This window comes from Melanotaenia boesemani, chromosome 1 (assembly GCF_017639745.1).
Source record: "Melanotaenia boesemani isolate fMelBoe1 chromosome 1, fMelBoe1.pri, whole genome shotgun sequence".
Lineage (NCBI taxonomy): Eukaryota > Metazoa > Chordata > Actinopteri > Atheriniformes > Melanotaeniidae > Melanotaenia > Melanotaenia boesemani.
Window position 1 is genome coordinate 14,614,272 of NC_055682.1, and position 24,553 is coordinate 14,638,824.

The following is a 24,553-nucleotide window of genomic DNA, read 5'->3' on the forward strand; positions in this document are numbered from 1 at the left end:
TACACAATTTTTAAGGTATGGGTAAAAGAATACAAACTTAGTAAAAACATCAAAACAACATCTTTTACAGCAATCTGCACAAAATACAAGCTATAACGAAAAATCGGTTTACAAAAATACAAGCTTGGAGTTCTGAGTAACAAATACCTGTTGTCATTCATTATGTGAAATCAAGAAATTGATTGGGTTTAAAGAAAAAAAGTCATAATATTCAATATCCATAATGTCATACTATGAAATAATGCATGGTTTAACGTGACAGGTTAATGTTTCCCCTCTTCCTTTCAGATTATACATGTTTAGACTTGGGCAAATTTGTATTTCTCACTAACTGTAGGATTAACAACAGTGAGAGTTAAAGCCTGACTTTTTCTTCTGGATTTTAGAATCAGCATATCAAATAAAAATTACCTCCAATATCACAGGATGAATATTGTACATACTAAAATCAACTATTATGCCATTGCTGTGGTGGGTATTTACAAACAGTGCACTCTGCCTGATTTACTGTAAAACAATTTCTGAAAAACATTTGTTTTGTTAGAATAATCAGAATTCTAATAGAATAATCAGTTCTAATACAATACTTCCTGGATAAAAACAAACAAAAAACAAAAAAAAACAAACAAAAAAAAAAAACATTCTAATAGCTGCTTTTGAATCAGTTAAAATAGGTTTTATAGCATTTCAGTGATTCAAATTTACATAAGTGGATATCTTCCATGTCTCTAATATCAATTCTGTCCGGTCTAATGAACCTCACAAACAAATAAATCTGTAGAGACAATCTATATTGTACAAACCACGTAAAAAAGTTTATCTGTGGAAGTGGAAGCCTGCATTCTAATGGATCTGTTTCATTTTGACATGTTACAGGAACATTCGGTCTTTGCTGTGGGAGAACCGTGTGTTCAGTTCCTGAGACTTCTTTAGCAGTCGCTGCTTCTGAGCTTCATCAAAGCGATTAACCTGCAGGTCTTCATCACGATCAAACGGCCTCCTCTCCACTGGTGTGTCTGCTTTCTCCTTTGCTTTTTCTTTCATCTTCTTTGTGTGCAAAGTCATGAGGGACTCAGCGCGTTTGGATTCCTTAAAAAAAGAGAGCATGCACAAACTTCAGTCATGACTTTAAAGTAAACACACATAAACTGAGACATTTTTGGGTAATGTAATGGGATAAAGCTACTTACATTATATTTAGACACTTTGTCTGCCATTTCCAAGTCCTTCCTGGAAACTTGTGGGACATCAGCTTTCTCCACTTCACCCCTTTTTTTTCCTTCAAGGCGTTCCTACATATGTGAAAAGAACAAATATATGAGATATATTAAAAGCAACAAGAAGGTTAATTAGATACTTTTCCAGCAACCCTACCCTGGCCTTCCGCTCCCTATCGGCTGGTGTATCTGTCCAAATGGAGCGATCCTTGTTTTCTGGACCGGATCTCTTCTTGAAAGTTCGAGCCCCCCAAGCCAATGTGCTGTAACTCTGGTGGGAGCTCCATCATCCACGTTTCTCTGGTTAGCACCTGAGGAGCATCCTGTTTACAGAAAATACGTACAGGAATAAGTTTGGGGGAAGAAAACCTTGACAGACATAAAAGAGGAACAGGATGGTATATTATCTGAAAAATTAAGAAATGCAGAAAAAAATTAAACTTACATCTCCTGTCAGCTTCTCTTTCATCATTTGTGCTCTTCGTTCAAAATCATGAGCCACACTGTCTTGAACTGGTCCTTTGGCTGGCATTGGTCCAATCACATCCTCATCCTCTCCCTCACTGCTGGAGGAATCAGCACGGTAGCCTGGGGGTAGGGCTGGACCTTGGAAATCCTCTTCATCTTCTCCATCACTGCCATCATCATTATCATATGTTGCTTTGTTAAACCCAGGGGGCAAAGCCGGTCCAAGCACAGGTGGCCTGAAGGAACACTATAAAATTAAAGCTTCCACAATAAAGTTTTTACCCACACCGTTATCCTTAGGTATTTCCACTTTTTAGTACAGTTGAAAACATTGCAGGGTATATTGCTCACTTTTCTGGTGAACTCTGTTGTTTTTTAAATCCTGGGGGCAGAGCTGGTCCAAAGAAACCATCATCATCATCCTTGTTCCCCCTGCGCAGAGACACGTGTTACGATTTTGTTTATTTAAAGATTTAATTTATTTGGCAAATAATCCACCAGTGAACTCACTGTGCAGGTCTGTTTCCAGTTGTCCTGGCTCGTTTCACCGCCACCTCCGGCTCACTCTCATCCGAGGAGCTCGACGGTTCTCCACGTTTATAACCAGGAGGCAGAGCAGGACCAGCGACTACAAGGTTAAAAAGAAGAACACTGTAAACTCACAGGGGGAAAGCCAGTCTGGTACAAATATTAATAATTAATCAAATAATGGTTCAGTGTTGGTTTCTGCAAAAGACGCTGTCTTCCTTACAGCCTGTTTCCTCGTCGTCGTCTTCAGAGCTCTCCTTGCTAAACCCCGGGGGTAAAGCAGGGCCAATAAGTTTATCAGATGACATCTTACTGGCTCACTCACGTATTTTAAACTGTTTCTAAGTAAATAATAAATCAGCCTGATAAACAAGAGTATATGCTTGACCTTTGACTCAGGAAGTAAACAGTAGTGTTAGTAGAGTTTACCAAGCTAAAGTTAGTCCTACAAAAACAGGAAGTAGATCATTTTTCTATCAGAATAAAATACAAGAAACTGTTAGTTTCTTGTCTTATTAGCTGTGATGGACTCCAGCTTTCTTGCGACCCTGAGCTGGAATAAGCGGTAGAAGAAGATGAATGATGTTCAGTCAAGTGTTTGCAGTGTTCCTTTAATTTTATTTTTGTTTAAATAAAATTTAATATGTTAAAATATTTGATTGATGTTTCTTTTTCGTAATATGGTCATTTTGCTAATTATAAACAAGTTTAATTAATTCTAAATGAATTATCAATTAAACTCTAAAATCCCCTCTCTTTTAACTTTAATTAAAAATATAAGTTAAATTGAATTAAAAGTAAATAAAATTGCACAAATGTAACTTAAGGCAGTGGGTATTTTGGATGATTTCAGTGTCTGTTTTTTGTAGAAATGGGAGAGATATATTCTTAGGTATTTAAATTATATAAACTTTGATTAAAATTGTTGATAAAAATTAAAGAGACAGTGAAGAAGAAAATATATGGCAAAATAATTTGCTGTACCGATTTTAATGCGGCTATCTCATTCTATGGGCATTTGTTCCACTACATTAAAAAACAGATCCTAAAGTGAATTGTCTGTGAGTACTAACAAGCTAAAGAATTCAGAGGACAAGATCATAAGAATTCATCTGGAGGTCACATTTATGGATGTACGCTCCCTACTGATGGGGATTTTTGTATAGATTTTAAAGAATTTACACAGTAAATTTGTGCAGGTGGTTTCATTTCAACAACAGCACACATGTCTACTGGAAAATAAAGGAAGCAGATAATCTGACAAAGATTGACCTTCCTCAAATCACACTTTATGTTGAAAGTTCATACCGGAAGTACTTTGCCGTTTTCCTGCTGCGACATTGTTGTTGAAGGTGCCATGCTAGATCCATCTTGTGAATACAGATAAACTGTCATGAAAAGTAATTACGCCTTATTTTAAGACATTGCCCATTTAAACGTTTTAAAATGGGTAAAAGGGATAAAGTGGACCGGGGTAAGTTGCTAACTTTACGTTTCAATCTGCATAGCTAGTTGCTGGAAGCTAAGTAACAAGCTGAAATACCCTAACAATCTTCTTCTTTTCACACACTTTGGAAATTTACAATAATTTTTATTTGATGTTTTTGGTTATATTATTAGCCCTAATACTACAACGGGGTATGACGTAACAAATTAGACTAATTATTAGGTTAATTACACCCGAATGTGGACAGGACTCAGCACTCACGTCTGCCTTCTTCTGAAGATCAGAGCATACGTTAATGTAGCAATAAAAGGCAAATTAAAAAAAGCATCTTTTTTCGTGTGATTATGATGCATCTGTCTGCTTTTTTAAAATGTTTAAGAAGCGTTCAGTGGTGTAGTGTGTGTCTGTCGTATCTGAATGTGATGAGTGGGGTTTAACAAAGCACAATTTTCACTATGTTTTAATCATATAACAAAGTAAGTTACAAAGATATATTTGTTTTTGTTTTTTATCTTGATTATTGACAATGCTCTATAACTCATTTTTTGTATCTATTTGGTTATAGAAAAGAAATCCAAAAAACGTTATTATGAAGAAGAAGATGAAGAAGATGAGGTTATAGGCAATGAGTCTCAAGAAGCCGTTCCTGCAGCTGCGGGAAAACAAGTGGACGAGTCTGGAACCAAACTGGATGAGTATGGAGCCAAAGACTATCGTTCTGAGATGCAGCTAAAGAATGACCATTCTTCACGTCCACTCTGGGTGGTAAGATGTATCTGAGTTTTTTATTTCCTCGCTTGTGAAAATTAAAAATGTGTACCTTTCTTCCACTTTTTAAATAATGTGTGCACAAGACATAAGCTTATGTATGCCTTCATTCTCCTCCAGGCCCCAGATGGACACATCTTTCTGGAAGCCTTCTCACCGGTCTATAAGTATGCCCAAGATTTCTTAGTGGCCATTGCAGAGCCTGTGTGCAGGCCTAATCATGTCCATGAGTACAAGCTGACTGCATACTCCCTCTATGCGGCTGTTAGTGTGGGGCTGCAAACTTCTGATATTGTGGAGTACTTGCAGAAACTCAGCAAGACATCTGTACCTGATGGAATCGTGCAGTTTATTAAGGTCAGACTGAAATAACCTTTAATGTTTTGAGGGCTGCTGTTTGAACATTTTTATTTGTATTGTTTTGATCATCAACTGCATATAATCCTTCTTTTTCTTTCAGCTTTGCACTGTGAGCTATGGCAAAGTCAAGCTGGTGCTCAAACACAACAGGTAAATCAATTTTTAAAACCCATTGCTTCTGCCTTTGGATTACAAGTCTTTCTTTCAGCCTTCACCTTATGCTTTTCTTTCCATCCACTCTCAGGTATTTTGTAGAGAGTGCCTTCCCTGATGTGATCCAGCACCTTCTGCAGGACAATGTGATCCGTGAGTGTCGTCTACGTGCTGCCGATGGAGCAGAATCTGAACTTATTACTGAAGTGATCCACAGCAAGTCAGCGGTATGCCAACCAACATTTGATATTGGTGTTCATATTTCAATCAACCATTGAATGTTTGTTATCACTATAAAGCCTTTCACAAATTTACAAGTGATTAATATTTAAATTTTTCTCTCATTAGAAATGATTTTAATATCTTTATGGATACTTGTACCTAAAATCATACCTAACTGTGATGTAGTATTGCTTCATTGCATACTATAACAATTTCTGGAAGACCAACACATGCTGTCATGTTTCTCTTTCTGACAGATCTCAAAGTCTGCTCAGGAAAAGGGAGGTGCCTCCACCTCACAGCAACCAAGTGATGGACAGACTTCAAACCAGCAGGTCCCTGAGGACATCTTCAGCTACTATGAACAGATGGATAAAGAGGAAGAGGAAGAGGAGGAGACTCAGACGGTATCCTTTGAAATTCGCCAGGTACACATTTATCATTATCCAACCAGCCTGTCATAAAATGAAAACAAATCTTTGTTTGCTTGATGAATGACAGTTACCCAACACCAGACAGGTTTTAAAATTAAGCACCAAGCATAGAAAAAGAAACATTTTCATATCCTGCATGGAATCTTCTTCTCTGTTTTTGCCCCATCTGCTGTAGGAGATGATTGAAGAGCTACAGAAGCGTTGTATTCAGCTTGAGTATCCCCTCTTAGCAGAGTACGACTTCCGCAATGACACAGTCAACCCTGACATCAACATCGACCTGAAACCCACCGCTGTGTTGCGTCCCTACCAGGAGAAGAGTCTGCGCAAGATGTTTGGAAATGGACGTGCACGTTCAGGAGTCATAGTGCTGCCATGTGGTGAGACAGCTGTTTGAAAGAAGCTGAGGGATGATTAAACATTTAACCACAAAATAGAGAGCATTTAATAGCAATGATGTGCAGAAATTAAAATGAAATGTTTATGTTTACTACTTTGTCTAGTCTAATTACAACAAAAAAGATAAACTGTTGTCTTTAGTAGAGCTTTTGCCAAGTCCATGCAACAAATGTGTGTGAATTATTCTCTCCTACCTTTGCATTTGATTTGCAGGAGCGGGTAAATCTCTGGTGGGCGTGACAGCAGCGTGCACTGTGCGGAAGCGCTGCCTGGTGTTGGGCAACTCCTCTGTGTCAGTGGAACAGTGGAAGGCCCAGTTCAAGATGTGGTCCACTATCGATGACTCTCAGATCTGCCGCTTCACTTCCGATGCCAAGGACAAGCCCATTGGCTGCTCAATAGCCATCAGCACTTATTCCATGCTGGGTCACACCACCAAGAGATCCTGGGAGGCTGAAAGGGTCATGGAGTGGATGCGGAGCCAGGAATGGGGACTCATGATCCTGGATGAGGTGCACACCATCCCTGGTGAGTGCTTACCATGCAGCTCCAGATTACTCAGTGTTTTGTTTAGCTAATATTTTGTCTCTAGTTGGAGATTAAAACATGAAGTAGGCACTCGTTTTATTGAAATAAATCTATATCTTTGCTATTTCTCTTCTTTTCTCTGTAGCAAAGATGTTTCGTCGTGTTCTGACCATTGTCCAGGCCCACTGCAAACTGGGCCTCACTGCCACGTTGGTCAGAGAAGATGACAAAATTGTTGACCTCAACTTCCTAATTGGGCCTAAGCTATATGAGGCCAACTGGATGGAACTGCAGAATAATGGTTATATTGCCAAAGTCCAGTGTGCTGAGGTAAGTCCTGTAACACCAAAAACAAAGATTTCCTCAACAAAAACAGCTTCTTGTTCTGACTTGAAGGCAGAGTTGTACCATCTGAGGTAGAAACTCACGGTATTATGTCTGCTGATATGTCACATGTATGAGAGTTAAATATAGAGAGCCCAAACTCAATAAACAAATTATTTCTTTGTGAGCTGATATGTCTCAAGAGCATAACACTGTACCTACAAAAATGTAATGTCATATGATTCTGTGATATTTGAAGAAGGCTCTTGGAAACGCAGTCAAGCTTAAACTATTAAGGTTCAGACAGAGATCTTGAACTTGAATAATTGAGCTCGCTTGGGCAAATTCTGACATTTAAAAATAAGTTTTTTTACAATTAAAAAAACAGCTCATATATTTATTATAGAATGCAAAACACTTCTTAGAATTTAAAAGTACAGAATTATGCTAATCTAACTTGGGATGTGTTACAATATATGAGATATGCACTCATAAATTACCATAAACCCTGACCCTTATTATAGTGTTCATTTTTAGATGGTATTATTGGCTGAAGATTAATAAAATAGCATCCTCTCTTTTATGTACTATTTTAATTGAAATCTTTTTTGACTTATTAAAACAGAATTCAGTTAAATTAACCTTTTTATGTTTACAGAAACAGTCAGTTTGCCTTGAAAGTCATATGTGAAACAATCTGTTCATAAATGACCTAATTTAATCTGAAACACTCCAGCAGATTGGAAGATGGGCCAGCACTTTGTGTTTTGTTTAATTTACAATCTTCTTCCAAGTTTACGAAATTCTACTTAAATTATTTTATCATTGGTCAGATTTAATTAGTCTTAGGGTTAGAAATGAAAATATACAGTTAATCTCTGCCTTTATACCAATGATAAATATCAATGTAGATTAATCTGCGCTGTCCTCTTTTATAAGCAGATAATTAGAAAACAAATATATATATGAAGGCATATATGTTTACATTGCAGTTCTTGGCTTTAAACAGTTTCATTTGCTGTTATGTAGTAAGTTGTGATCATTGTAATTAAGAGTCAAATGGCTGCTGTAGCTCCCAAAGAAATTCCTTATAAAAAAAATAAAGTAATCTAAGCGATGTACCCATGTCTGTGCTTCAGGTGTGGTGTCCCATGTCTCCGGAGTTTTACAGAGAGTATGTGGCCATCAAGACAAAGAAGCGCATCCTGCTTTACACGATGAATCCCAATAAGTTCCGCGCTTGCCAGTTTCTCATTCGCTTCCATGAGCGACGCAACGACAAGATCATTGTCTTTGCGGACAACGTGTTTGCCTTGAAGGAATATGCCATTCGCCTGAACAAGTGGGTCTTTTTTGTTTTTTTTTTTTTTAACAAAACTGCCCTTTTATATGTTTTAATAAATTCCCTGTTCAGGTAATATTTCTTTATCATTTTAATTCTGCTCTTTTATTTTCCTCTCAAGGCCTTTCATTTACGGTCCCACCTCTCAGGGTGAGCGGATGCAAATTTTACAGAACTTCAAACATAACCCCAAGATCAACACTATTTTCATCTCCAAGGTAAACCAGTCAATCCATCAGGGGTTTACTGCATATACTGTGCAGGCTGTTGTTTTCAGTTGCCATGCATCCCTAGTAACCACCAGGAGGGGCCCAAGTGTTTCTGTACAGCTAACAAATGACCTGCCTTTCTTGGTTAACAGTCACAGACATTATCTGTGTGTTTAGATGAACGCCAGCAAACACACAACTATCAGTTTGAAATCAGTAATACCACCTAAAAAATATTTTAATCAATTTCTTGTGTTTTTTACTCTAATTGCAAAACATAATAAACTCACGTGTGAAATTTAAAAAGTTTTTATTTTTAATTTGCCATCCTCGAGTTTGACCATCAGTGAGACGTCTCAGGCCTTTTTTCTCCATCACATCCCTCTGATCTGTTGTGGAACAATATTCCAATTTATAAAACTTTGCATCTATCAGTACCTGCAAGTTGAAGAAAAACAGCCAGAGACTTGGATGGTCCCTCCTCTGTGCTAATGCAGTCTGCTTTAGAAACTTTCTGCTGTCAGATCTATATATGTTCAATTTGGACTCTATAAGATAAAGTACAGAGACTGCTGATAGATTTTCTTTGTTATTCTTCTTCTGTTCTTGTACTTTCTTAAAATCTTATTTCAAATAGTCACTGAACCAACTTGCCTTTTTTGTTCTTAATTTGACTTCCAATTAATCCGCTCTGTCTGTTGCTGGTCTAATGGGTCTGCCTCCAGTCCTTTATATTGTTTCACATGCTGTTAATATACCTAAATATAGAGTATGGGAAAGTTATTTTTCCTGATAAGCTTCATAACTTTCTTTGTACTGACAGAACAATTTATGTCAAAAAGTTTGACATTCAAGTTGAGAGCTGGACTATATTTAAGACAAGAAATGATGTTGGTAATGTCATATAGTGGCAATATCTTTACTTGTTAAAACAGGTTGGAGACACTTCTTTTGACTTGCCAGAAGCCAACGTTTTGATCCAGATCTCCTCCCACGGTGGATCACGCAGACAGGAGGCCCAGAGGCTTGGAAGAGTCTTAAGAGCCAAGAAAGGTTAGATTGTTTGCAAAAATAAAAACTAAAAAAGTACATGAATAAAACAGCTTAATTGTTTATTTATGTAGGCTGCACCTACCTGTCTTCATCACCCATGAGTGCAAACATTTGATCTCACTCACCCTGTTTTCCCATTTAGGGATGGTGGCAGAGGAGTACAATGCATACTTCTATTCACTGGTGTCCCAGGACACCCAGGAGATGGCTTACTCCACCAAGAGACAGAGGTTCCTCGTGGACCAGGGATACAGCTTTAAGGTGTGTTCACTACAGGAGCATCTTATCTCAACACAATCTCACGTTGGTGCTGTCTCCTCACCATTCATTTCATTTATTTATTCTTTGCATTTTACCTTATATAACTCGTTCTAACACGCACATATAATTCCTCTCTCATATTATATTAATTACAGTTTGAACATTGGACTTTTAAAGGTGGCTAAGGTTTACTGTACCTAGTGGTGGACAACCGTATTGAAACACAGACAGCTGAAGTCAGTTCATATAACTTTAAGCACTTGTTCTCTTTTCATAAAATTTTATTCCTGGCCCTTAAATTAACTTTGTTTATGTATAGGACAACTTAAACCCTTTAACATGATGTCATTATTTGTATATGAGTGTAGTTAAAACATTTCTTATGAAAAGACACTTGGACAACTATTACATAATCACCTGATTGCAGTTATTTGAGATTATTGCTATTTTCTTTCCCCTATTGAACAAAATCCTCTTCATCCACTTGCAGTTGAGTGAAACAAAAGAAAAATGATATATTTCTCCATCAGTTTCTGCTGTTTGATAAATCAACAGATTGGCTTACGTTTGGTGATGTCATCTCTACACACCCACCTTCAATCCGTTTTATTCCAACCAACCAATTTTTTTTTTTTCGCGAAACTCCTCATTTTCATTAGAACAATTCAAAACATGTTAAGTGGACTACATAAAATACTGTAGAAAGTAGGTTTGCTGGATTTGCATTATTTGTGAAATTATGTGTTTCACTTTGGAAAGTTCAAAAGAAAGACGAAGAAAAGATGTTTTATTATAAAAGTTTTTTATATCTGTACACAAAGCTCATGCTAGTACAAACCTGACGTTATGTATCTGAATGGATTTAGTTTCTGCATATCCTGTTTGGATAGTGGCAGGTGCATTATGAAGCAGTCCAACAGTGAAATCTGAGCACTGTTCTGGCAACATTCTGTATGAGTTTTCTGTGGAGAGGCAAAACAAATACTGAAGCACTTCCAGAGTTAGTTTACACTCTATTAAAAGATACTTTCCTGTTTTGCAGTACATACAAAACAATAGTTTCATTTGAAAGAATTTAGGTCATATTCTTGTGAGGGACAGAGCCTGGGGGAAGATTTATATTAAAACCACAAAAATAGTGAATAAAGGCATAAATGTATCACCAGATCATAGAACTTTACCCACAGGCTTGTACAGTAGGCACTATGTATGATGGCTGCATCACTTTGTCTGCCTCTCTTCTTACCCTGATGCTCCCGTCACTCTGGATCAGACCACATGACCTTCCTCCATGGCTCCAGAGTCCAATCTTTATGCTCCCAAGCAATTTGAAGTCTTTTTTTCTTATTCCTACACAGCTGTTCATTCCCAATCCATGAAGTTCCCTTTGCATTGTGAGTGGAAATGCTCTTACTTTCCCTAGTAAACATATCCCTGAAGTCTACTGCAGTTTTTCTTCTATCTGATTACAAATCATTTAATGTTCGCAGATCACCGTCATTCATGATTTTTTTCTGACCACATTCCTTCCTGGAAGATGGTACTCCACTGTCCTTCCAGTTTTAATACTGCATTGGACAGTTCTTAATCCAGTTTTATTAGTTTCTGCAACCTCTTTAGATATTTTCTTTGCTTGGTTTATGCTAATGATTTAACCCTTCTTAAACAGACTAACATTTTTCTCTGACCATGGGATGTGTCTTTCAAAATGGTTGTTTAAGAAATGTGAAGTTGTTCATTGCATCAGTTGGGACTAAATAACTTGTTCCTGGCTGAACAATAATCGCCCATACAGTAATTATCCAATAGGAGGCTCATTTCTGTTTCCTTAAATCCAGGTGGTGACTTTTTTTTGTTAAAGGGAGTGTATATATGCAGCTGTTTGCTGTGAATTATGTCTACAGCAGATTTCCTAATCAAATATAAATTTGCAATTGGATATGGCAATGAGGAAATACTCGTGATTTTGGACAGAGAATTGCCTTATTATCATAAGGATCTGGACTTGGAAGAGACATTGAATTAGACTGGCTCACTTCAGAGAAAAGCAAGGCCTGGCTCAGGCGATTTTCTACATAGTTGCTTTTGTTTACCAACAAGATGCAGCATGACATTGCATTATCACACCTCCTCATTATTCCTGTTGGGTGGTGAGGTTCATCCAGCCACAGAGCAAAAGATGTGAAGTATTTTTTTTTCCTTGTGAATTTGCATTTAAGTTAAGAAACGTATCTCCACCAATTATTTTATTTTATTTTATTTTATTTTATACAATAGCCCTGCTACAGCTTCATCGGCACTGTGTAAATAAGATTTTACATATATAAAAATATATTTAAAAATTTATTTATTTTTCTTTTTTTTTATAACTTTGTTAGAAAGAACGTTACATGTATTGGTGACAAATTCTTTTGACCAGGAAATTGTTAATCAAAACTGTGTATTTGATCCTTTAACTTTTATGAGACTTCCTGTATTTGTTCCTTATATTTAATTCCACTGCAAATTTTTGCTGTCCTTCTTTTTTCGCAGGTGATCACAAAGTTGGCAGGTATGGAAGAAGAAGACTTAATGTTCTCCACCAGAGATGATCAACAGCAGCTGCTTCAGAAGGTGCTGGCTGCCTCAGACTTGGACGCTGAGGAGGAAATAGTGGCTGGCGAAGTGGGCACACGACCACAGGTGATGAATTTTGCTGACATTTAAATAAAGATTGAAAGTCTGTGCATAATTCTCACTTTTTTCCCCCCTTTCTGCTTCTTTATCAGGTCTCGAGGCGAGCGGGCACCATGAGCTCCATGTCAGGTGCAGATGACACCATCTACATGGAATATCAGAGTCGAAGCAGCAAAGCCTGTGCATTAGGCAAGAGCGTTCACCCCCTGTTCAAGCGCTTCAGAAAGTAGCGCCACTGAACCTTGACACCTCAAGACTTACTCTGTTGTAACAGGGAGAAAGGACATGACTTCAGAGGGGAAAAGCAACTACTGAGCTGCAACTTCAGACTCCTTCTGGTCTGGTGAAGAGAGCAACTTTTGGAGATAACCTGCAACAAAGTTTGAAGGTTCTGGAAAATACTGGTGTTACGCAGGGTGAAACTGGATGGTTACTTGAACATGACCAGTGTTTTATCTCATGTAAATGGTAACCTGATCGAAAGCTTTTTTTTGGAAATATGGCTATAATGGCCATTGATTTGTTCCTAAAGACTTTATGGTATGTTATGGAATTTCCTTCTTTAAAATGTTCCTAAATATATTTTGTAGAACAAAATGTTTTGGAATTTCTTTGGTTACTTTTAGAAATATTAAAAAGATCACACATCTTTTACTGCACAAGACCTAAATTAATGTTTGCTGCAAAGATTATACATACAGTGTTAAATTACAAAGGTGAAATAGAACATGACAACATCCTAAATTCACATGTTAAACTAAAGAAAACAAACAACTCTTGTTTCTGTCAGTAATAAAAAAAAAAAGTAGTCACTGCTGGCTACATGTAACAGAATAACTCAGTAACTTAGTTCCTGTTATTTGGCCAAACAGAGAATGTGTAGATTATGCACAAGATTTCTTTCCCTCTAAGACTGAAGGAAGGGAAAACACTTGCATAAAAGCCTGGGATAGAGGGAGCATGAAAAGGAGGACGGATCTACTTCTTTTACTTCTTGATGACTTGAAGATATTCCAAGAAGAAAAATCAGTAGCCTGGTGCAAGCTATAAAAGGGCGAGTGTGGGAAAATGCCCTCCTCTGCCCGGCTTACCCTTTTGCAGCAGTATCCCCCGTGAATGGCCTCATCTGTGGCCTTTCAGCTTAAGCACTATATTGTTTCTTGTGGCGACTTGAGGCTTAAACTTTATAAGTTAAAAAAAAGTGAAGAGCATTGAAGTTGATTTTAATGAATGTGTCTGTTGATTAAAGATAAAGAAGATTTGTGCTGATTTAAATCTTTTTTAAAGGATTCATGGAAGATGGTATGATTAGCTCAGATTTGTAATTCCTCAGAAATGAAGAGAAGGCAATAAGTTAAAAGCATTTAGTGCTAAACCGCTTAAAGATCTAGAAGATCAGCATCTTAAGTCAGATTAGGTGCTTTTGTTTACTCTGTGAGGTAAATGCATTGGCTTAATTGCCAAACATACCATTTGGCTTTTGCAGATGTTTAATTATCCATCAGGTGTCAAGAAAAATATAACACATGTAAATCTTATCTCAGTGGGAGCTTCACACATGTATCACTTCTACAGTCTACACCTACACCCCCAGTCTTTGTCAGCATTCCCTTAAGTAAAGTTTATGACATGAAAACTTGCATATGTTTATGTAAACAGTTGTTTTTGAACGCTTCTCTCATGCTTACATGAGCTGTGGGTGGGGTTGTCCTTTTTTATCAAGAATTTTAACGGGTAAATCGACTTCATGTGACGTTTATAATTGTGTTCCTTTTCTTCTCGGGGTGGGCAGTGCGCGTGCACGTTCGCTGCCTGATTGATTGATGTGATGTAACTGTGTTTTGGCACGTTGTACTATGCCCCTTTTGCAATAAAATGGATTCACCAGTTTTTTGGGGAAACGCCCACATCCGAATACAGCATATATCCCTCCCTTCCTTTGAAGCGATTATCCAATCCTGATCCACAGAGGTTGTACAAGCAACTATTTAAAAGGGTTCTATAATACAAGTCTGGCTGCGTTAACACGTGCCAGGAAGATGGGTTTGCAGATGTGAATGCTGGCGCTTTTAGAGTTGGCCAAGACATTAAATCACATACACAACTTTGCTTGCGGAGTCATCGGATAAAAGATCATAGTAATGGCAATCTTGAATCGCTTTACGACTACATGCTGGAAACGTTTTCAAGCCGACCGGCGAAACAAGCAGCTGTTCTACGTTTTACGCGCATTACACAAGTCAGCAGCCAGCGATGCTTTGGAAATCCCCGCACCGAGAGAGGGGTCCATGTCCGACAGACTGGTCGCACCGGCCCATTCCGGTGAGAAAACAAGAATTAAGACTCTGGAGGAGATGCCGGGGCCCAGCACCGTTTCCAACTTAATTGAGTTCTTTTGGAAAGACGGTTTTAGCCGAATCCACGAAATACAGGTAACGATTGCCGCAAATAACCCCTTGTGATTTATGCCGCTTTGTGTGAAGCAATTTCCTAGTCAACGTCAAAGAACCCGTGTGTTGTTAGCGTCAGCCAAATTTGTCACCTATGCGTAAAATGGCACGGAGTGTTGCGTAAAAGCGCACCACAAGCTCGACCCCCATGGTCAGTTTTCTGCTCCAGGCATAGGTTTTTGTAATATTAAGAGAGAAGAAATACATAAAGAATTTTAATCATTATATGAAAAGACAACAGGAAAAAAACAGTAACAGAGCAATTTGACCGCAACCCTGGTCTCCTTAAAAGTTTTACGTATGAAAAAAGTGTTAGCATGCCAAGCAAGAAGACGTTCACTTTCATACAGGCTACCTATAAATTAATCTTAATAGTTTTAAGGAAAGTTCTGAATGGAGATAAAATTTTAAATGAATATAGCAGACCTACCTTCTGTATTTTTTCATGGTAGAGTTTGTGACTTCTTTTAACCAAGAACTCTGGGAAAGGTACTCTACCATTTTCCATAGACTTTGTGTCTAAGTGTGTGTGTATGTATGTATGTATGTATGTATGTATGTATATATATATATATATATATATATATATGAGAGAGAGAGAGAGAGAGAGAGGGAGAGAGAGAGATAGTGGTGTGTGTTAACCAAATTTTAGAGGTAGAATTCTCAAATTGTATATAAAATACATTTGTTTACTACAAATGACTAATTGAAAGGCCTAAAAATCACAGATTTCGAGTGGTAATGTCAAGTACATGTTGGTCCTTTGTTACAACCTACCCCACTGCCGCGGTGCTTTGTAGCCTAATACATTATGGGGATAATTGTAACAGACAAAACAAGTGAAAACAAAGGCCACACCACATAATATACTTTAAAAAGATGTGTATTGCAGAACAAGAACAATCCAGAACAATGGGGAACATTTTGCCCACACATCCGTTGGCTTTGATTTGCCAAATGACTTCATAGAGACGACTCAAATGTTTTTTGTCATCCGAGGTCTCAGTATCTTCAGCGATTTTCGACGTTTCGAATATTTCCAGCAGGCAGATCTCTTTCTGTTTTTTTTCTCTCAATGCCTAGGCGTGTTTTAAATTGAATAAAGTCAAGAAACTATTAGGCTACTTTTATGCGAGGGAGATGGTTATAACGCTTTTAAAATATAGGCCCATGTTACAACCCACCCCGACCCTGTCAGACAGTTAAGCTAACCGCATAGCGGCTTGAAACGGGAAAATGCCTCATTTTTTCCTCTAAAAGACAACAATTTACAAGTCATACGATTTTATCTTCAAATGTATAAGTACTAGACAAAGTCTAGTGTCGGAAAAAAGAAAAAAAAATACTATTATTTTGTAACTCAAAATCAGTTATCTCTCTTTATCTCTCCATATGTATTTTACTCTTATCATTTTATTTTATAGAATAATTTACCAAAATAATGCCGTGTTACTGGCCAGTTTTACACCGATGCGCTGAAATAAGGTGTGTAACGTTATTCGCTGTAAATTAATAACGTTATCAGTAACATTATTGTTATTGTATATTAATATTTTATTAATAATTTGTGAAATTACTACATCTCTTAAGTAAAACATAGATTTGAAGTCACTGCCAGGAAGTAGCTGAGAAGTTGCATCATAAAGTGAAATGACTGGAATCAGCCATTATCAAATGAAATTGAGAAAGTCTGTGAATTAACCATTGTCACTTCTGCTTCATAGTTGGATCACAGGAAGAAGTATGGGAAAATCTTCAAGTCTCATTTTGGGCCCCAGTTAGTGGTCTCAATCGCGGATCGTGACCTGGTGGCCGAGGTGCTGCGGGCTGAGGGCGTGGCCCCCCAGAGAGCTAACATGGAATCCTGGAAGGAGTACAGAGACATGAGGGGCCACTCTACTGGCCTCATCTCAGCGTAAGTTATCTCAGAACCTTAGATCTGTAAATCCTAACAGCAAGCTCCTGAAGAAAACCTTGCCCAGGGTAAATAATATCACATTTTTAGATTCTGGTTCTGGATTTGTGCAGCACAATGCTCTACAAGTTTTGTGTCAAGTCATATTTCATGCAAATGCCTTTTTGCGCTGAAAAACCATAAGTAAATAAAAACTATTTAGCATTTGTTATTCCAAAATTGTTCCCTGAATCAGTCTTCACAAAACTTATCTACTTTCTCATTAAGTCTTTGAAGTCTTTATGAATTTTGATCAATAAGCAAAAAATACCTTTAAAAAGTTAATTCACTTATTTTACAGTGAAGGAAAGGACTGGCTTAAGATGCGTGCCGTGCTCAGGCAACTCATCATGCGCCCCCGTGATGTAGCGGTCTTCTCTGATGATGTAAACAAAGTGGTAGATGACCTGATAAAGAGAGTGTATACCCTGCGTGCCCAGCAGCCCGATGGAGCAACTGTGTTCAATGTGAATGACCTCTTCTTCAAATATGCCATGGAAGGTTGGTAAAGATCTTTAGGAAGTTCAGTGTGAGGGAATTGAAAGTTGGGTTAGATTAGGTGTTGTACAAGAGTGGAGGAAATTTGATCATTGAGACAATCTGAATTAAAAAAAGAAACAAGAGGAATTTGCTAACTTATTTTTCTGTTTCTATAAAATTTAGAACACTTAAGTGGCCATGGTGATAAAGTTTACATAGCTACTACTAATGTACATCAACATGTAATTCTAAAAATTTCTAGTCTAAGTGACAAGCAAGGAAACCTCGCTGCAGCTTACCAGTCTCCAAGTCGCGCTCTCCTTTGTCTTCACAGGTGTGGCAGCTCTTTTGTATGAGTGTAGACTAGGGTGTTTGGAAAATAAGATTCCTCAAGAAACCCAAGACTACATCACTGCCTTGAACCTCATGTTCAGTTCCTTCAAGACAACAATGTATGCTGGAGCGATCCCTAAATGGCTCCGTCCTATCATTCCCAAACCATGGGAAGAGTTCTGTCTCTCCTGGGATGGCCTCTTCAAATTCAGTAAGTGGTGTACAGTTTATAATTAGTGACTGCAAGGACAGCACATTATTACTTTGTACTGTAAAATGCTTGTATGCACCAGTACATGCTGTAACTTGAGTACTTTGACAGTAATAGGGTATTTTAGCAATTAACACTTCTTCAAGAGGGAGATTTAAAAAGAGGACACTAACACAAAGTGTTTACACTTGCAGAATGTAGCACCTTTTAGCCTTACCCCTACTTTGTAAAGTGCACTGTAAAGTGCTTTATAATATGTTTTTCCTTCATACACCAATTAGCATATGGGAGTGGGAGGGCTGGAAGTGGTAATGTTGGCATTGAAGACACTGACAATTAGAGGAAGCAGGGAATTGACCCACTGATTTACTGTCTGGAAGATTCAGAAATTTCAGAACTTTTTATTTTGATTGTTATTATTTGTAGAATACCCTTTATGATTCATCTATTTTATTTGTAAGCTATCTTAGTGGCTTTAAATAAGATAACCTTTAACAGGCCAATAATATTTTGGCATTATCCAGAAGTACTTCTCCTTTTGGAGCCTGTTTCCATGATGGGTCTTCTCACTTAAGCAAGTTTAATATTTAACAGCTTTGGGAGAGAAAAAGTATATTTTCAATCTGGCAAAGTACTTGCAAGTTGTTTTTTTTGGGAGTGGGTAAATGTCTAACATCAATAGAAAGGAATGTTTATTTGCATATAAATCTCCACTGCTGTAACATTTGTTTGTGGGAGTGGGAGTTCTCTTTTTAACATAGCACCCCCCATCCCTTATTCCCAACCCTTCTATCTTCTTTTTTTCTCATCCAACCTTCTCTGTGTCTGTCTAATCCCAGGCATCATTCACATAGATAAGAGGTTCACAGAGATAAAGGCCCAGCTGCAGCGTGGCGAGGAGGTGAAGGGGGGTGTGCTCACACACTTACTCATTACGAAGGAGATGAGCTTGGAGGAGATCTATGCCAGCGTAACAGAGATGCTCTTGGCTGGCGTTGACACGGTGTGTTTGTGTCTGTGTGTTTACTCTGAAACATTGGTGCAGAGAATGGTTTGACATGCGAGAGGTTACAGTAATTGTTGCTTTAGCAAGAGTTGCAGGGGTTCATACGTGCATGTCTGCCATTCTGTATGTGTGTGTCTGAATCAGTGTTGAGTTTCAAGGGTTGGGTTTCTGGCGCCACATCTGTGCCTGTGTAGTTGTGCCAGCGTCAGGTCAGAGCAATGAATCGGAAGGTTACACAGTATCCCACTGACAAACTAGTTCTCACTCTGATTTAGTTTCTTATTATTTGTCTTTGTCTGTTAGATCTACACAGGGGGCCCTTTGTCCCCCGCCCTCTTTTTCTTTCTATGCCAGACATCTGTGTTGTGTGTTCATATGTTTCCACAATAGAACTTAATCAGACGCGTAATTGTACTTGCTAGTAATTAAGGCTGTTGGTTTAATTATGGCTGCATGTTCAATCTCAGTAGTAAATTATGTTTTGAGTATTTGTTTATGTTTTCTATTTTATAGTTTTTATAGTTTTATTTTGCACATAACATAAAACAGAAATAATGAAAGGGAGCTTTGAATGGCACGCAACAAATATCTTGCATCAGTTTTGGATGTTATTTTTACACTGTGGCACCTCCACCCTCTGACTCATCAGATGTTCCCACATGACCCCCCTTAAAGCAACTGCAAATTAAAGATGTTTGCAGAAAATACTAGACTCTGTCATGAGACTATACAGTATACAATGCCTAAATTTGCAGAACCGCTTTGTATATTCCTGCACATGTTCATAGTTGCTGCCTAATTTGTTTGGGGTACTGTGAGATTAATGAGAAGTGTTAATGAGAGTTTTTTGTGCTAAGCTTGGGGCCACAGGATAAGAAGGCGTGTGTGTTTTTGTTGAACTTGTTGAATCGGCCACATCCTGGCAGGGGGTGGGCTTTGCTATGCCATTACCTGACCCTGTGGTGCAATTGCCTTTACTCGGGACACACAAGAGCTGTCAGGACACATTACCCACAGTCAGAGTTATAGCACAGTCGGGGCAGAGGTGAGATTGAGGGGAGGGTGTGGGGATAAGGGGATGGGTGTGAGGGAAGAGCTAGAAATTGGCATAATAAGATGAAAGTAAAAACAAATTAAGCTCGTAGTGGGTGTTACAAAATGAAATGAGATTGTAAGGAATAGAAGAGAGAAACTTTTGGGAATATGGGCTTGGGTGAGCTTTTGTCATACGATTCCACTCTGGTGATATCTGAGGCGTTGCTAGCATATGTGCCAGCTGGGGTTGTTTAGAGCAAGTAAGCTGCATGGAGGGAGAATGATGACAGAGTGTGCGGGGGGTCCAAGGAAGGATGGTGGAACACACCAGAGTAGATGCTTTTTGATCATTAGTTAGTCCACTTGGACAAGTTGACCTTGTGTTTACCTCTGAGGGCTATTATATTTTTAATATATGCAAAAACAAGGCTGCCCTTTTGATAACTGTATTTGTCATGAAACACATTGGTGGAAAAGTGAGGGGGTGGATCGAAAGATAGGCAGGATTTAAGGAAGGCAGACGGTATACACTTGGTAAACATGGAAGGGATGTGAAACACATTTTCATATCATTTGGTCATCTGCCCACCCCATTCAAATTAAAATGTCAGTGAAATATGAGTCAAAGAAAGGGAGCTGGGATGGTTGAGGGAAAACCCATGCTGTGTCTGACAACAAAAGGAAAGTACCATTAGGATTTTGTGAGGTAGAAAGCTTTGTAATGCCATTCCAGCTATTACAATTTCTTAGTCAATTAAGGTTATAGTCACTTTCCTTATTAATTTGCTACTTACTGTAATACTGTTAGGTGTGACACAAGTGAATGCAAATTGATGAGAAGGGTGAATGATGCAAGATGAAGAATAAAGGGCTCAGAGTGTAGCTGGTGGTGGTGTGAACATGAGTGTCTTCTCTGTAGAATTAGCCCCCCTTGGTCTCTTGTGCAACACTATAGAAACTCTTGTAAGAGCTAGTTTAAGACTGTTGCAGACCTCAGAAAAAAAGGCATAATATAGAAGTGTAAATGAAGAAAATAAAAAATGCAAAATCCATATATTTTTTAGAGCAATGTATGTTTTTTTTTTTTTTTAAATAATATCTCCTTGTTATTTTTAGACATCTTTCACTTTGTCTTGGACATCCTATCTGTTGGCGCAACACCCTCACATACAGCAGCAAATCTATTCAGAAGTCACACAGACTTTGGGGCCTGGAACAGTTGCCACTGCTGATGATGTTGCTCATTTGCCTCTTATCAGAGGGCTTGTCAAAGAAACACTCAGGTATTTTCTGCTCAAAATTTCCTACTAGCCTAGCTTGTTTTATTTAACTTTCAAGGTCTTACTTTCTTTGCCCTTCATTCCTTTTTCCCCCTTTTACTTTCAATTGTTATACAATTAAAAATGAGTGTTAGCCTTGCTCAGTGTGTTCACTGAAATATCCTTAATTTGGAAGCCATCTTCCTGTGTTTCCCTCGTCTGATTATCTTAGAATTAGTGTTTATGAAAAGCCCAGTGTACTGTGGTGCTGTTGAATAACACAGTCTTTGTGTGTCCCACCCTGGGAGCAGACTTTTTCCAGTTCTCCCAGGCAATGGACGAATTACCCAGGATGACTTGGTGGTTGGTGGATACTTTATCCCCAAAGGGGTAAGACTGATTAAAACTTCTAGAGTGTGCATGTATTGAAGGAAAAAAATTTCTACAAGAGTGAGCCAAAAAAATGACGCTGGAACCAGATGAAACATGATGCTGCATTACTTTGTCTCTTGTGTATGAATGAATGTACAATAGTCCAGCTGTTTTCATTGCATAACTTTTCTTTCTCTCTCTCTCTCTCTCTCTCTCTCTCTTTGTTAGACTCAGTTGGCTCTGTGTCACTACACCACATCTCTGGAGGAAGAGAATTTTGCAGATGCTTTAGATTTCAGACCGGATCGCTGGGTACGGAAAGATTCCACAGATCGTGTCGAAAACTTTGGCTCAATTCCCTTTGGCTACGGCATCAGGAGCTGCATTGGCAGGAGAATTGCAGAGTTGGAGATGCATCTAGCTCTTACAAGGGTATGGAGATTAATCCACTCTTGGCTCGTTGACTATTGGCATTAAAAAAAATCCACTTTATCAAGTAAAAAAAAAAAGATTTCTTATTTTCTTTAAACTTAAAAGCATAAATTAATGAAACAAGACTATTATTGCCATGCCATTCAAATATGTTCAGCAGCACACAAAACACCCTCACTTCTTTAAACCAGATCCAGGATGCCATCTATGATTATTAGACGTATATCTAAATATCTAGTCAAACCATTTATGTAAATAATGGAATCAAAAAATTTCCGCAATATCCGATCTTAGAGGATTACACAACATAATCATGAGCCCTCCAGCAATTTAGCAAAAGTGGAAATGGTGGGACTGTGGAGCCTTTTTTTCATCTTATCTTTATCTGAGCGGTAGCTTATTGTCCCAGACTTTAATAACTGCTGGCCTAAATCAATATCAGTTTATAATACTGTGCTGTAATAATTTCATTAAAAAAGAAAGCAGCATCAGTTACAGTTTTGTAATCAGTCATAGCAGATTTTTGTGTGCATTAATTCCAGTATCTCTCAGCTTCTACTCAACTTCCTCAGAACCCCATTGTGTTTTCTTACAAAATGACTCACTTTCCACTTCCACAAAATTACACAGCTCCAACAATCCCAGTATATTCTTTAATTTCTTAACCTTGATTAATAGACAAAGCACTCTCTTTGTACTGCCTGTCTACACAGAATGACTTAACTACCTAAATAACAGATTTTTGTTTTTGTTCCTCATGCAGCTCATTCAAAAGTTCCATATTGGTGTCTCTCCTCTCACGCCCGAGGTCAAGGCCAAAACCCATGGGCTTCTTTGCCCTGCTGCCCCCATCCACCTGCAATTCACCGACAGGGAAAAATAAACCCGGGATCCTCTCCGTACCGTCTACTGGATGCTCTGGGTGTTATTTCAGCTGCTGATGGTGCGTTCCAGTTGTTTCGTAATTCCTAGCGGACGAGAGTCGGTGACGTCATTACCAGGTAGTTGCATTCCAGTTGCACCAGCTCTGAAAAAATGGATGCCTCCAAAACAGCCAGTGTGTATCTGCAAATGGCGTATAAAACTAGAAAATCACAAACCCATTGTAAAAATGTGCAACATGACAACAGCAGCCAGTATTGGCAATAATGATTGATAAACCACACATGCTGATGCGACGTAATTATTGATAACAACAACTCACTGCTGAGTTCAGAGGACAACTGAAACGCACAATGATTTATTATAGGGAGCATTGGGATACTTTTTAAATTTAAAGTTTAAGTTTAACATTTAAGTTTAAATTCACCTTCCATTGTTTTATTTTAGCCCCTATTTGAGACTGAGGTTTCACTCAGGCAAAAAAAAAAGTGTCTTAGCTGTTTGTTGGGCCACACAAAAACTGTGTAAATAATGTAAGCTATAAACACTGTTTTGAATGTATATTATTTGAACATAGAACCACTGCAGCTTTTTATTTTTATTTTTTTACTGTTACTCCTTCTATCCATCTTATTAAAAATAATGAGTGGAAAGATGTTATTATTTCACTATCGTTTTAGATAAATGTGCATGCGTGTGTGTGTGTGTGTGTATAATAAAGTGTGCACATGCAATTCCTTCTGTAACCCCACTTAGTTTATAAAAGCAATTTACTGAAATGTTAAAGGGCAGCTGTGAATGTACTAAAAATGAGCTGTGTTTAGCTGAGCAGTGATGAGCTTTAATCAGCAATTATGTTGTAAACCAAAATATTTTTTAAAAGTAGTTTTTTCTTTTGGCTCCACAGCCTTTTATTGTATGTCTTTTCTATTCAGACAGAAGAGGCATTACATTATTTTATTCCATGTACTGTATATCCACAAAACATGAAATACACAGATTGTGTCTCTTCAACTGAAGAAAGAAACTCTTTCAATATCTTTAATGTAAGCTTATATTTTAGTAGGACTATTTTCACCTTTTTATAAAAATAGTCAGAAATTTAATCATGTGTTTTAGAAATAATCTAATGTATGATAAATGATTAACAACTAAATGTATCAAATTTGTTTAGTTAAGTAAATGCCTTTTTCGCACAATATGTTGGGATCACTGAAGGTGTTGAGAATTTTTTATTTACATACTGCTTGTGGAAGATTATTCTACGAATATATTTGTTGCATTGTGAGTTTTTTGCAGAGGGCAAATGCAAGTTACATGACAGTTGCAAAGGGAAAAGACAACGTTGTTTTGAAGGATCACATTGGCTGGCATTAAGGAAAATTGAAACACTTTTTTTTGTATGTGTCTATTCTTTTGTCTTTATTTTTTTCCTGTAGTGTCAGTGAAACTGGGAAACAATAAAAATGATTTAATTACTTTAAACATTGTGTGTTGTCCTTCTTGAAGATCTTTAAATAAACAAAACTAAAACAGTTGGCTTTTTTATTGTAAGATTAGATGTTAAAATCCCATTCCTGAGACATGCTGCCTTTACTGTAAGTGGTGGCATCTGTTCCCTGCTTCCTCCTCTTTTCTGTGATTTGCTGACTGACCCAAGGTACTTGCAAAAAGTTAAAAAATAAAACTGACATGGGCTCATCTGGTAGGTGGAAAGGTTTTAAATATTTATGGTTTTATTTCCCCAAAT

The 24,553-nt window shown here is 37.8% G+C and overlaps 3 protein-coding genes across 4 annotated transcripts; 2 read left to right on the plus strand and 1 right to left on the minus strand.

Moving 5' to 3' along the window:
- Positions 1-49: 49 nt before the first annotated feature.
- On the minus strand, positions 50-2,713 carry gpalpp1 (GPALPP motifs containing 1). The gene is given in 8 exon segments (XM_041985663.1): positions 50-1,089; positions 1,191-1,292; positions 1,375-1,467; positions 1,469-1,540; positions 1,663-1,921; positions 2,037-2,117; positions 2,196-2,313; positions 2,437-2,713. Coding segments are annotated over 8 exon segments (1,029 nt in total). The 5' UTR covers positions 2,522-2,713; the 3' UTR covers positions 50-870.
- A 783-nt stretch (positions 2,714-3,496) lies between these two features.
- Positions 3,497-14,230, plus strand: ercc3 (excision repair cross-complementation group 3). Of its 2 annotated transcripts, none has more exons than XM_041991655.1 (15): positions 3,497-3,687; positions 4,226-4,425; positions 4,549-4,785; positions 4,889-4,938; positions 5,033-5,168; positions 5,421-5,591; positions 5,773-5,977; positions 6,210-6,524; positions 6,670-6,854; positions 7,988-8,190; positions 8,312-8,408; positions 9,335-9,452; positions 9,595-9,713; positions 12,246-12,395; positions 12,482-14,229. In XM_041991655.1, the coding sequence occupies exons 1-15, from the start codon at positions 3,660-3,662 to the stop codon at positions 12,617-12,619; spliced, it is 2,352 nt and encodes a 783-aa protein (XP_041847589.1). In that variant the 5' UTR covers positions 3,497-3,659; the 3' UTR covers positions 12,620-14,229. The 2 variants fall into 2 exon arrangements, with proteins under 2 accessions (XP_041847589.1, XP_041847599.1); XM_041991665.1 differs by lacking the exon at positions 3,497-3,687 and having other exon boundaries at positions 4,268-4,425; positions 4,549-4,595; positions 4,691-4,785; positions 12,482-14,230.
- Positions 14,231-14,379: 149 nt separating this feature from the next.
- Positions 14,380-24,271, plus strand: LOC121644892 (cytochrome P450 27C1). The gene is made up of 9 exons (XM_041993144.1): positions 14,380-14,821; positions 16,564-16,754; positions 17,095-17,294; positions 17,608-17,817; positions 18,657-18,820; positions 20,975-21,141; positions 21,429-21,507; positions 21,718-21,921; positions 22,685-24,271. Exons 1-9 carry the CDS (start codon positions 14,531-14,533, stop codon positions 22,802-22,804), a joined length of 1,626 nt encoding a protein of 541 aa, XP_041849078.1. The 5' UTR covers positions 14,380-14,530; the 3' UTR covers positions 22,805-24,271.
- Positions 24,272-24,553: the final 282 nt, after the last annotated feature.